Source organism: Carcharodon carcharias, chromosome 13 (genome assembly GCF_017639515.1).
Source record: "Carcharodon carcharias isolate sCarCar2 chromosome 13, sCarCar2.pri, whole genome shotgun sequence".
NCBI classification, from domain to species: Eukaryota; Metazoa; Chordata; class Chondrichthyes; order Lamniformes; family Lamnidae; genus Carcharodon; species Carcharodon carcharias.
Window position 1 is genome coordinate 95,565,933 of NC_054479.1, and position 14,953 is coordinate 95,580,885.

General features: G+C 39.8%; 1 protein-coding gene across 1 annotated transcript in view; it reads right to left on the reverse strand.

The window, feature by feature from the left end:
* Nucleotides 1-12,669, reverse strand: part of dera (deoxyribose-phosphate aldolase (putative)) — a 35,458-nt gene extending 22,789 nt beyond the window's left edge. Inside the window, exons 1-3 of the mRNA XM_041202495.1 lie at nt 12,585-12,669; nt 4,909-5,006; nt 287-434 (exon numbers count right to left, since the gene is read on the reverse strand). Of these exons, the coding sequence (XP_041058429.1) occupies nt 287-434; nt 4,909-5,006; nt 12,585-12,615 (277 nt within the window). The 5' untranslated portion in view covers nt 12,616-12,669. The remainder of the gene's footprint in view (nt 1-286; nt 435-4,908; nt 5,007-12,584) is intronic.
* Nucleotides 12,670-14,953: the final 2,284 nt, after the last annotated feature.

The following is a 14,953-nucleotide window of genomic DNA, read 5'->3' on the forward strand; positions in this document are numbered from 1 at the left end:
TTAACGCGGGCTCCTAGGGAAAGGTGATAGAAGTCAGAGGCCAATTTCAGGAAAATTTCTAAGAAATCCTGCCCCCAAAGGCCAGCAAATCTGAGACAGCAATGGCTACTAGTGACATATGACTAGAAACATAAATTAGCCTTCATGGGCCAATTTCCTTAGGAGCCCAGAAGTGTAGGGAGCCAGAAGTAGCCATCACCATCCACTGTTTAGGCCAAAAAGGCTTCTCAATACTTTAATAACCAGTGCCTGCAGAAGGTGTTCAACATTGTTCGAGCCCCATTACCTTTATTTTCCATGTTCAGACTCTTTAGTAGGTCTTCTCTGATTGGGTGCTTGGCTTTGTAGCAAAGTCTCTGAACATTTGAAGGTGTGTCATCGCCAGATAGTGTGGTGAGGTCGATACAGGTGACAGCCTTCAACAGCCATGCAGCCTGTGAAACAACAGAAGGTAAATGGGAGGGGATAGGGATAGAGAAGAGATGATAAAGAATCAGCCTGGCATAATTTGTCAGAAGGGCACTGCGATATTCATTTTCTGCCATAAGACAGAGATTCTACATTCACAATCGTCACCAAAAGCCTTGACAGCAGGAATACAACAGTTCTGACAGCTGCACTCCAGCTCTGAATCCTGGTGCAAAAGGTTTGTGGGAATCCTGGTGCAAAAGGTTTGTGGACAGCATCACTGAAATATCCATATGGTTAGAGTGACATTAAGAGAACATTTTTATGCTTCTTTTGTCTCACTCTGTACTTCATGCCATTAGCTGTGAACAGAGTATTTAAAAACATCGCAGTGGAAGCTACAGTTAGAACAATTTTTTTCCAAACAGACCCAGTGAGCTAACACATTCCAGTCCTTGAAATAGGGTGTGGATAGTGATAAAGCATTCTAGAAATTGTTCACTGGATTGAACTTTGGCCTTTTGACTAGCCTAGTTCTCCGACATCAATTTTGACCCAACTGATTACAGGGCTGAGTAAAGTGACATTGAAAGAAACTTAGTGTGCACCACAGTCACACAAGCTTATTGACATAAATCACAGTAAGCCACACAACCGATTTGCACAGGCCTGTTTACAGACAGACTTATCATTACAATTCCCAGCTGAGGGAGGGGTTTGAGCATAGGAAACTGAATCAGCTGGTTCTTCAAACTAAAAGGATATTTGGCTAAGTAGCAGATTGCCGTACAGACATAGAAACTATAGCACAGGTCGCCATTTCACCAATTATGCCTGCAGGCAGCCATTTCACCCATTATGCCTGCAAGCAGCCATTTCACCCATTATGCCTGTTCCAGTGCTAGCTTTTCAATCGAAGCTACCTGTTCCAACCCCATTTTCCTTGTCATTTCCATATAAAATTTCACAAGTTTTAAATAGTAGAATCTAGATTTTGAAGAGCCCCATATTAATTATTACTCAGCCATACTGATTCTGCACAAGCCCAATGTTAACTTGAGATTCGCCTGAAATTTCTGATGATGCATCAATCTACAAAATAGTCTTCAATTGCAACTTATTTCCGTTATGGTTGGGGTTGTTTCATTTTGTTTAAAATGCTTGGGCTTCCAAGATAATTAGCAATTTGTTGCCAGATATAGTCAAAACTCACCACTAACGAGAAATAAATTGGATAGATCCTTTTCTTTTGAAGAAAACAGAGAAGTGAACACTTCCTCACTGACCAGTATTGTTGATGGTGGATATTTGGTCATAACCTATAAGCAATCCTTAAACCTCAAACTCTCAATGGGATTTGTTACAAATGCACTGCATTAAATACTGTGGTACACAGAATTATTGTGCATCATGTTTATGGGGTGTTGAATCAATGTAAACGTTTCTCAACTGCACAGCTCTTCTTCACAGCAGCACTGATTGAAGTGGCTACCATTCCAATCCTGCCACACCAAATTCCACCATTTCCTTTGACATTATGTTGGGTTATTGGTTTTCTCTTTAGGGATGGGCAATAAATGCTGGCCTAGCCAATGATACCCACATCCTGTAAATGGAATTTAAAAAATCAATTTGCTGATTCAGTCAAAACTTTCTATAGGAAAAGCGCGCATTGTGCGAAAATGATTGTTGTAATTTATAGCGACACCCCACAAGGCAAATAGAGCAGAAAAAGCTCTTCAGTTTACAGCTCAGAATAAATCATGGCCTCTTGCGGTTTAATGGTAAGCCAATTATTTATTACTTGAAGAAAGAACCTGCATTTATATAGCACCTTATCACATTCCCGAGGCATCTCAGAGCCCTTCAATTTATCATATTTTGGGATTTTGCTTTTCTTTTTTTATCTCCAAGCTACAGAATTCTGTGATCGAATTATGTTTAGGGGTTGTTTGCATAAAAAAATAAATAAATTCACAGGTTCGGAAAGAAAGGGTGCATGGCAGGATTGACAGGTGAACCCTTCTCACATCTCCTTCACCATTCATGCTTGTTCTAAGGAAAGCAGGTTATCAAGCAAATACAGCCTGGACAAGAGCTCTCAGCAAGTCCAAAAAACATTCAGCAGCAGCCAGCAAACAAAATGCCGAATTGTAAAGTGAAAACAGGAGAGTGCAGATCGGAGGAAACAGTGCTCAAACCATCCGGTGCTCAGGGCACACGTTTCTGTTATAAAGTGATGATCAATGAAGAAATACAAGGCTCACCCCCAGTTTCAGACAGCTAAATTATAAACTGAGACTGGAAAAACTTGGGCTTTGCAACCTTGAAAGAGGTTATGAAGTTATGGAGGAGCAAATAGTGGATGATATTGAAAAGGGAAGTTTGAATTTACTTTAACCAAATCCATGACAGTAAGGCAAGGGGATGCAAGTTCAAACTAGGTCTTTATGACTTAGGTGATTTCATTAGTTTTGTTAATCCCACCAAAACAAAAAAAGCAGTCCGCCACCCACTATTAAAGAGCTTCTAATTTCAGCTCTTTAGAATGATGCTGAGTCACAGCGACTAGAAAGATCTTAGGTTTAATATGGTATATGAAATTTCATCAGTGTTAAGCTGTGCATGTTTCTCGTGCTGGTACAGAATATCACAATGGAGGTCTGGCTTATGCGCTCTCTGTAGCAATGACCAATAATCAGTTGGTATCGTCTGAGGAATACCATAGTTATAATTGATGAATGGACTCAAAGCAACTGATCCCAACGATATAGCAAGTGCATCCAGTCATGCAGGCCAGGAAGGATTCACATTCAATCCTTTGCCTATTTTGAGTAAATACATCTCATTTTCTGAATTATGGGGGTGAGGGGGGAATGGGAATGGGAAATGTAATAGATTCCTGCTGTTGATCACTGGCTTATGCTGAAAGTATGCATTTGTGGACCCTTTAAGAACCTGAGGGGACTTGACAAGGTGAATGTGGAGAGGATGTTTCCTCTTGTGGAGAATCCAGAACTCGGTGTCACTTTAAAAATAAGGGGTTGCTCATTTAAGACAGAGATGAGGAGAAAGTTTTTTTCTGAGGGTCGTGAGTCTTTTGGAATCCTCTTCCTTGAAAGGAGTGGAAGCCGAGTCTTTGAATGTTTTTAAAGCAGAGGTAGATAGATTCTTGATAAGCAAGGAGGTGAAAGGTTATCGGGGTAGACAGGAATGTGGAGTTGAGGTTACAATCAGATCAGCCATGATCTTATTGAATAGCCGAGCAGCTGAGTGGCCTACTCCTGCTCCTAATTCACATGTAGAATAGGATCCCTTTCATCTGAGACTCTCCTCTTCATTACAATCCACCAGCACTCATTTTCAAGGCTCACACATTAAAGAACAGTAACTTGCATGTGATACCAGAAGCAAAATAGCACCCATGGAAACAGACTCTTCGAAGGAGTCAATGCCTTGGCTGGAGAGAGACTGGGGCGGGGGGGTGGGGAAAGAGGTGGAGGGAAAAAGACCAAAATAGCTGGAGAAAAACCATAAAATTGTACAGCACAGGAGGCAGCCATTTGGCTCACTGTGCCTATGCTGGCTCTTTGAAAGACGATCCAATTTCCAGCTAGTCCCACTCCTTTGTTCTTTCCCATAGTCCTGCAAAATATCTAATTTAATTACATATTCAATTCCCTTCTGAATTACTGGCAAATCTGATTCCAGCACTTTCAGGAAATGCATCCAAGATCATGATAAGCATCACAAAGGAAAAAAAACATTTCCATCTGGGTTTGTCAATTAACTTAAATTTGTGTCCTCTGGTTACCAACCCTCCAACCTGTGAAAGTTGCTTCTCCCCCTTTACTCCATCAAAAACATTCATTATTTTGAGTACCTCTACTAAATCCTTCCTTCACATACTCTATTCCAAGGACAACATCCAGTTTCTCCAGTCTCTCCACACAACTGAAGATTCCCCCATTTGTGATAAATCTCCTCTGCAACCTCTCCAAAGCCTCAACATCTTCCCTAGAGTGTGGTGCCCAGAATTGTTTCTGTTCCTGAACCCCCTTTAAAATTCCATCGTTTAGTTTATATTGTCTCCTCCCATCTTCCATCTAAAAGCATCATTTCACATTTCTGATTAATTTTCATCTGACAAGTGTCTGTTCCTTTCACCAGTCTATGTCCTCCTGATAGTCTGTGGCTATCTTCCTCACTGCTTTTCTACATGTCCAAGTTTTGGTGTCATCTGCAAACTTTGAAATTACAGCCTCTATACCCAAGTCCAGGTTAATAATGTATATCAAAAAGTGCAGTGGTCTGAAAACCAACCAACCCTTGAGGGGAACAACACTACAAACATCCATCCAGTCTTAAATTGTCCACCACTACTCTCTGCTTTCTGTCTCTTAGCCAATTTCATATCCACACACAACTGCCCCTCGAATTCCATGGGCTTCAGTTTTGCAAACAAAATTGGTGAGGAAAAATGTCAAATTAAATACTTACTTGCCACTCCTTGGCCAAATTCCTCCTCGTCTGTATTTGCTCTGCACGTCTCACAACAGCAGGTTGGTTCACTTGAACTCTGGATATCCAGCCCAAATCTGAATGGAGAGTCAGATCATGAAACTATGTTGTCCCTCCTCTCCTCACACAAAACATCACAACTAACACATTAAAAATAATGACAAGTTGTCAAGTTTTGGAAGAAATTACATCCAACCTTTCAATATCAAGATAATTGCCAGTGTTGAAATTAGAAGAGTAAATAATTCACCCAACAAAAGCCTGAAAAACATACCTGAGCATCCCTGACATAAGGTGCAGCAATATGCCAATAAGTCACAATGCATGGGTGCACTGACATGCTGGAAGTATTTTACATGGATTAGCCAAGATTGGTCAAAAGATCTCCCTCATCTGTATCATGTGATTTTGAAGTGAAAGTTTTACTCCCAGTTACCACAGAACTGATCCAAAATCTAAGATCTGCCTTGGGATCTCTAAGATTCTGGAAGGAGGGAAAACAATAGCACCTTGACCCAAGTGGGATAATGTTACAAGTCTGCACTGCTGACGGGAATCCTGGTTCAAGGTATGGCAGGCCAGTACAACTGCCCAAAGTCAATGGCCATCCAAATTACCACCGTGTCATGCTAGTTCATGGACGTCATAAAATCACCGCACCATTTTGGCAATTGTAGAAAAGTGACTGCATTTTTCTAAGATTCTTTGCCTCTCCAAAATTCTAATAGTCCTCCTTCAATACAAAGCCTTCTTAAAGGCCTGTATAGCACTACAGATTCTGAAAGCTCAGCAAAGGAGTGCACTGAAATCCTGGTAACTGCTTTCAATGTTGAATGCCTTTGTACTATCGAAAATTCTACACATGAAACATCACAAGATTCACTCTACGCTGACCAGGCCCTAGAGCAACTACAGTTCTCAAATTAACTCAATTCACATGCATTCCTTCAGCTCAAGAACACTGCATCTTTCAGCTCCCTTGGATTTATGCTCCTGGAATCAAATTTAAAATTAATAATAAAGTCACAGGTTCATTCGACACGGTTGATACAGACTGTAACGCAACAGACTGACCTTGTGCAGCAGGATGTACATTACACAAGATCCTTGTCTCTGACTGACCCTCCTCCATTCAACTTATTAAAAGAACGTCATGGCATAAGTTGCAGACCGTGCCTGCACAATCTGCTTCTTTATTACTCTCCTTTCCACTTAATATCTCTGAAATGCCATTTTGAAGGAGAATCTCCAAGCATGTTGCTGTTACTTCATGCATTTCACACAATGCCACAGCAAAATACATTGAAAAACAAAGTAAAAGTTACCAATGTTAGAAAATAAACTGTGTTGACAGGAAGGCTTAGGTATTCAGAGACCACATGAAATCTATTGCACAGTTAGCTTATGCCTAGTGCATTGTTTTCCTGACATAAGACACACCTACATTGCCAAGGCAATTTCTGATGAATATTGGCCAACATTTCTTCCCCCACTGCCAAATTTTTTTTAAAAAGGCCTTTTTTTCCCCCTTTTTGGGACTCAAGCACAATGAAATGATGTAGTATTATTGATGTACACTAGAGGGAGATTCCATTCTATACTTCGAACCATAACTTGCAGAAACAGGGTACTGCAGCAATTTGGTAAGAGCTCGTAAAAGACTTCTGGAAAGTGAATATTTTATCAGGTTACCATGGAACTCAGAAATACATCCTCCCTTTGCCCTCCATACTCAGTGTGTATTCACCACCTAAATCCAAGCTTGGTTTTAGCTCAGCACTATTCCCCAATTATTACATCTCTTCACTTTCTCTTCTCAGCTTATGGGGGCCATTGACTTTGGTTTCTCAACATGAAGGAAACACACCACATAATTAAGATTACTTTAGTAAATGCAGCAGACACAGACCAGAACAGGTTTCGAAAAAGAAACATCAATAGATGAGATGATTTTGAAATTGAAACAAACAAATTAAGTGCGCTGAATCATATACTTTTTCAGCCTTCCTGATACATAGAATATTTTGATTAGGTATGAGGTTTCTGCTTGGAATTGAAAGATTTTCCCTTGTTTTTAAATTTGTATTATTTTGTCCCTAACATGCTAAAAGCTGAAGACTCACACTGAGCTAATACCTTAACATTGTCAAATTCAGGGAACTGCTCAACTTGACATTTTATCTAAATAGCTGTAAAAACTCAGTAAAGTAGCATATTAACCAAGAGATACAGTTACAAAGGCGAAATGATATAATGCAAAACAGCTTCTTCAAAATTACTTTTGGAGCAATAATTAAGTCCATAAGTCACCTTTTGAAGTGTAGTCATTGTTGTAATATAGAAAATGTGGCAGCCAATTTGCTCCCACAATCAGCAATATCTTTATTGACTTGAATCTACCACCTTCTGACTCACAAGAAATAGGAGTAGGCCATTCAGCCCTTCAAGCCTGCTCTGTCATTCAATAAGATCATGGCTCATCTTCTATTTCAACCTCACCTTCCTGTGTTATTCCCCATGTCCCTTAGTACTCAGAACTCCATTGATCTCTGCCCTGAATACACTCAGCAACCTAGTACAATAGTCTGAAGTAGAGAATTCATAAATATCTGGGCGAAGAAATCCTCACCTCAGTCCTAAATCAAAGACCCTTATTCTGAGACTATGACCCCATGTGCTAGACTCCCAGCACCTACCCTGTCAAGCCCCTTAAGAATTGTATAGGTTTCAATTCAGTCAACTCTCATTTCTTTAAACTCTAGGGAATATAGGCCTTAATCTCTCTTCAAAAGGACATTCCCTAATTCCAGGAACAGTCTAGTGAACCTTCAGTGCACTCCTAAAGCAAGTATAAGCTTCCTTAGATAAGGGGGCAGGAATTAGACATACTATTCGAGGTGAAATCTCACCAAATAAGATTGCCAACCCTCCAGGATTGCTGGAATCTCCAGGGCAGTGTGTGTGCAGCATTGGAGAAAAATCATAGGGACATCAAAATAAAAGTTTTTTAACATTTTCTTTGAACATTTATCTTTACCAGGCACAAAAATATTGAAAATAGGGAAAAGGCGACTGTTTGGCAGTCAAGCAGCATCCAATTGGGTAATGAGTCTTTTGCTTTCCAATTGGCATAGGAAGGCAGTGTGTCACAAGGATGCATGTATTGGTCAACTAATGGCTGGAGCGTGGAGGTAAGTCACATGATGAAACCTCCAGGAATACATTTAATCACAGTTGGCAAGACTTCTTTACTTTTATATTCCCATTTCTTTGTTACAAAGACTAACATACCATTTTTCTTCCCAATTGCTTGCTGTACCTGCATGTTAATGTTCTGTGATTCATGTATGTGGACACCCTGGTCTTCTCAATACCAACATTGCACAAACACCGTAACTCCTGCCACTGACTGGAAAGGCATCAGGAATATTTGCACATGTGCACTCAGCCCACTCTTTAGCCGCCAGTGCATGTGCAACTGCTCCTGACACCTTTCTGGTCAGTGGTAGGAGTTTGGATTTTGTTTAAAAAATTCAGATCGTTGCTACAACAGGCTTAATCTAGTCTGCATATCACTGATTTTAATCTTGCCGTATCTCCCACTGATCAACTTAAGACATTGAAATGGAGGTTAAAGCCCTCCTTAGGCAAGATCCATTGTGTTAAGACTTTGTGCAGGGAGCTTCGATGCAGTCCAGGTAGCTCAGCTGATACATAAAGGGGCTCTTCATCCCAGGGATCATTTTGAGTCTCACACTGAGTAATTATTTTTTCTTGAACATTTTAGTCAAAATTTTCTATTGATTCTTTTTTTTTTAAACCAGAAGTGTCCTTAAACTAAATATTACAATCAATTCTCCATATTGGAAGTTGAGAATATCATTTACTGAAATTTCCTGATTCAGTAAATGATGAAGATATATAATCATCAGAAGCATGTTTTACAGTAACTAAATGAAAGGTGGACTCGATACAAGAATTTGCAATTGGTTAAGGACTGCACTGACCTAAAAATGGATAGCTTGCACTTTGTTAGTCTGTGTCAAGCCAACTTGTTTATTTTAATGCTGCCAGCTGACACAGAACACAACTGAGCATGTGCAGGAAGCACTTCTCCCAGTGTTGCAGCACAAATTCTTCCACCATTTAAAAAGCACATTTTCCCTCATTATACTACATCTGCCATGTTCTTGCCCACTCACTTAACCTGTTTATATTCCTTTACAGCATCTGTTCTCACAGCTTACTTTCCCACCTAATTTGTGTAGTCAGCAAACTTAGATACAATGCACTCAGTCCCATCTAAATAATTGATACAGATTATAAACAACCGAGGCCCCAATATTGATCCTTGCTGTATCCCACTAACTGCAGCCTGCCAACCCGAAAATGACTCGTTTATTCCTTTTCTCTGTCCTCTAACCGATCTTCAATTCATGCTAATACCCCAACTTGGGGCCCTAATTTTGTGCACAAATCTTTTGTGTGGCACCATATCGAATACTTTTTGAAAATACAATTAGATTACAACCACTAGTTACAAACTCAATAATAATTTGTCAAACATAATTTCCCTTTCACAAATCCACGTCGACTCTGCCTAATTATAATGATATTCTAAGTGCCCTGTCATCAAGTTCCTAATGATAGATTCTAGAATTCTCCCAAATACTGATGCCTAGCTAACTAGCCTATAGTTCCCCATTTTCGTTCTCCCTCCTTTCCGAATAACAGGTTACATTTGCCATCTTCCAAATCCAATGGGGACTGTTCTAGAATCTAGGGAATTCTGGAAGGTCAAAACTAGTGCATCCACTATCTCTGCAGCTATCTCTCTAAAAACTTCTATGATGCAAATCATCAGATCCAGGGGATTTGACAACTTTTGGTCCCATTAATTTCTCCAGTATTATTTGACTAATTTAAGTTGCTCATTCGCACTAGATCCCTAGCTCTCCACTGTTCCCAGAAAATGTGTGACTTCTATTGTACACAAAATATTTGTTAATGTCTTTGCCTTTTCCTTATTCTCCATTATAATCTCCAATATCTCTGCCTCTAACGGGCCCAATTTTAATTTGTTAATCACCGTCTTTTCACATAACTATAAAAACCTTTACAATCTGTTTGTGCCTCCCTTATGAGTTCATTATATTTTCTTTATCAATTTCTTTGTCATCCTTTGTTGAATTCTAAAATCCCCAGGCTTCTTTTTTTTTGGCAATGTTATAAGCGTCTTAATCTTAAAACAACTTGTTAGTTGATGTTGGGCCACTTTTCCTGTTGTTTTATTTCTTAAGGGAATGTATACTTTGGCAAATTAGTTCGATAGGAGTAAATCTGAGAGAATTCCGTGAAGTCTCATGCTGCTTAACTTTGGACCTTAACACCCAAAATTTAGGAAACATCAGTTTAGCAGTAATGAAAAATCGAAACAACCAAATTTTGATTTGAAAGTCCAGTCAGAAATATTGTGTTACCATCTCTGTGGAGACCAAACTTCCAGCTAATAGTCGAAAGGGCGAGAAGATTTCATATTTTAGGGCTTACTGTAACAAAAGACCAAAAGCACTATTGACTAAACACTATCTTGATAACAAAACAGAACATTCCCCTTTTTCTTCTAGCAAAACCAAAAACACACCATCGATATACCTTACACTGTCCTAGGTAGACATTCAGTTTTTCCAGAACCAGTTCAAGGTGATTCTTAGCTCCTGAGAGTTTACTTCTGTTCTTTTCCTTTTTCGGACTGGGAACTTTTAATATCAGAACTGTCTTTCACTGGCAGACTAACTCTTTCTGTGAGGTTTCAGAGATATCTTAGATCCTTCCTTTCTCAAAGCCCAGTTCCATGGCAGCGTGAATCACATTGGCCTTGAATACAGTTTGCATCCAAGTAGAAATGTTGATTAGCTGTCCTTGAGACTCCAAATCTCTTTTATCTTGGAAGTAAATGGTCAGTTTAAAATAAAACTGTTTATATTCTGCCATTCGCAACACTTTTCTGAGAATTTGAAGGCTCTCAGTCTATCTACTGTTAACATACAGGGAGCTGCCATTCTCCCCTAGTGCAAACACCTTACACCATCTTCCCAATAAAGCAACCTAGGCTGCTTTAATATCCAACAATTACCAAGGCTTACTGTCAGGCAAACTTCAGGATGGCTCACACGACCTCCTTCATTTTACCTATAAGACACAGTCCTAAAACAATCTTATAAACCTCACAATTGTAACAACTGCATCTTCTCATAGATCATGTATGTTCAGTTAAAATCTTTGGAAGGAAAGCAACTTATATATGTAATTAAATTCTATTTGGATATATGCAGTATTCAAAGGATTTTCACATGATGCTCAAACAACCTCTGCATCAGTTTTTAATGAATTACCTCTCACTGGTAACTATGAAATATCTGTTATTTTACCAATATTTGGCTTCAAAGCTGAGATTCCATCAAGTGTGTAAAATATTTAATTTCTTTGATTACAAGTGGGTTATCCCACTACATGCATCATTATGCTCAATTGTTTAAAAGAAAGATAGAAAAACCTGCATTTGTACAGCACATTTCATGAACTCAGCCAAATAAGTGCTCTTGAAGCGTAGTTGCTGTTATAACATAGGTAACACAGCAGCCAATACACAACCACAAATAAAGTCATAATGAGCAGATAATGTTTTAAATAATGTTGATTGAGAAATAAATATTGATGAAACACAACAATTGCAAATGAAGCAAATTAATTTCTACTCACACCATTTAAGACATAAATGAAGAGAATTTTTTATCTGTCAGAGGGTCGTCAGCCTTTGGAACTCTTCCTCAAAAGGCAGAAACAGAGTCTGCATATTTTGAAGGCAGAGGTAGATAGATTCTTGATAAGCAAGGGGGTGAAAGGTTATCGGGGCAAGCAGCAATATGGAATTGAGGCTACCATCAGATCAGCCATGATCTTATTGAATGGCAGAGCAGGCTCAAAAGGACAAGTCGCCCACTCCTCCTAATTCACATGTTCATATATTTACTACTTGAACCTAAAGAGACAGGGGCCCATGAAAATTCACAAAGCTTCTTTATATTATGTGATAGGCAGGTTTACAACCTGTGCCATTTCACCTTCAACAATACAAAAAGCAAAAAACATGCTGAAAATCAAACAGAAAATGCTGTAAACACTCAACACGTTTGGCAATATCTGTGGAAAGAGAGAAAGTACGTTTTAACATTTGAGAGGTTACGGACACGAAATGTCAACTGCTTCTCTCTCCACAGATGCTGCCAAACCTGGGGAATATTTCCAGCATTTTCTGGTTTTATCCCAGCTTCATTAATATTATTCTTTGGGCCAGGTGACAATTGCCAACTGTCTATTCCCGGCCATACTACATCTAACGTGCGAGGGCTCCTGCCACCAAACCCGGTGGTTCTAACTGGTCGAACGGGGCTTTAATCCAGGCCATTTCTTGCAGAGACCCAGAGCTCAGAGTCTGTCTGCAGCCTCCCAGAGCCATCCTGACCGGTCAATGTTCACTGAAACTCTGGCTCATCCCCACACACCAGCTTCACCTCCCGCTCCAAAGTCTCCCGGAGGCCGATACCACCGCTCAACATATTGCCAGCCCCGGGCCGCACTCGGCCATTCCTTACCCAGCGAACTACCACAATTGCGGGCCGCCATAGCACCAAATACTAAAACCAGGTCACTTCCGCTCTAATTGTCACTTCCGTCACAGAGATCAACCAATCAGCTCTAGGCCAGTATCAACAGAATCCGGCCAATGAGATCCAGGTAATCTGTCCCTTCATTAGCGAGCCCAGCCAATCAGTTTCAGGAAAACTACCCATTTATTTTGAACCCAGCCAATCAGCTCCAGGAAGACTGCCCCCTTAATTAGGGTCCAGCCAATCAGCTACAGGCAGACTACCCCTTTATTTGAGCCCAACCAATCAGCACCAGGCATACGACCCCTGCATTAGAGTTCAGCCAATCAGCTCCAGGAAGAATGCCCTTTTTATTAGAAACAAAAACTGGAAAAACTCAGCAGATCTGATAGCATCTTTGCAGAGGAAGACAGAGTTAACGTTTCCAGTCCATATGACTCTTCATCAGAGCTGCGGAAATGAGGTGAGGTGGGACAGGTGGAGCTGGATAGAGGGCCAGAGATGGAGGCAAAGAGAGATTGCCAAAGATGTCATAAACAAAAGGGTCCCTTTATTAGAATCCAGCCAATCAGCTCCAGGCAAACTACCCCTTTATTAGAGTCCAGCCAAACACCTCCAGGAAGACTGCCCGAGCCCAGCCAATCAACTCCAAGAAGAATGCCTATTCACCAGTCCAGCCAATCAGCATAGTCCATGAATCATAAGTAGATTATCAATTATAGAAGAAAAACAGAAAATGCTGGAAAAACTCAGGTCTAACAGCTTCTGTGGAGAAAAAAGTTAACGTTTCGAGTCCTTATGACTCTTCTTGTGGAGAATTCTTCTGCCCCGTCAATTATAGAGCCTTGCTCATCAACCCCAAGTCACCTGCCCATTCACCAGATAGACCTGCCATCATAGGATTTATTTAATCAGTCTCAGGGTCTGCAATGGATAGTCCATGCATCTTATCAGCGAGAAGTAAATATCCAATAGTTGGTCGGTCTTGAATCCACCCCAGTCACTTAAGGTAGACTATTACAGACCCCCCCATCTCATCATCACTGGTTAGACTGCCCGTTACAGAATCCATTTACTCAGTTCTTTATAGAAGTTCCCACATCAGCAATGACGACAGTAGAACCCATCACATCAATTATGAATAGAGTGCATATTTTCACCTTATCCATGGGCAGATATATATTACACTAACCAGGGGCTGGATACATAGAAAAAAACTAAATGAATCTGTTCATCTTGTTAGCACCAGGGGATATACTTGTGACCTTCTCCGCAGCATTTCCTCATATTTATTCTTAATGACAAATATTGAGTACAGGTTTCAAGGTTCTACCCATAAGCAGTAACAAATTAGGAAGTGATAGTCATCAGACATTTGCTCTTAAATAGTCAATTCCATAAGTTTGCTAATTACTTATGCAAGACCGAAGTTTGTCATGACCTTGGTTTGTTTAAAACCACTTTCTTGAAAAATTCAATTCATTTCAACTTGAGGAATGTTATGTAATCGCTACTCAATTGAGTTTTGGAAACAATATAGCCATGTATTACTTATTGCATTTTACAACCAAAAAAACTCATTAAATCTGTTACTGCATATTGCTTCCCTATCTACAAATGACAAATTTTTAAAGCAATTCAACAATACAATTTGTGCCAAAAGATGAAACTCTTAGAGTTAATGTTGTCAAGTTATCCATAGGAAATTTTAGTTCTATCCCAATACATTAATATTCTTGTGCCAGGTCATTTTGTTATCTTATCTGGAATCAGTCATGTTTTGAACTCATTTTCATCTGCAGTGGCTCATTAAACGACATCTGATCAAGGCTTAGGCGCTAAAAACACAAATGGCTTGAAATTAAATCTTACATAATACAGAAAGTCACCCATACGATCTTCCCACATGCATTCAGTACTGTAAGAAATCTCTCTTTTGGAGATACATTATCTTTATTTTGCTCAGCACAAAGCAACAACCACCCATCCCTCCCCTTAATTTATTCCGTCTGCTCAACGACAGCTGCTTAAAGGCTTGCAACTAAGGCTGTTTTCTTTTTAAAGTATTAAGGGAGGGGGGGTCAATGATTCTAATTTTTCCTTTTCACATGGACAGATACTCAAAACTTCACTTAGCAGGCCCCTGCACTCATGAGGTTTGAGACATGAGCACAGGAAATTGTAATTTGTATTACCACTACTTCAAGAACACAAGAGGACTCCTATTTAGAACGTTGGAGTACTGCAATATTAAAATACTGGCTTCTATTAACAGCACTTGTGAATTAACCACCATTTTGGTTAGTTTGACAGTTTTAAGCAACAATTTGTACTGGTGACACCAAATTGAGAAA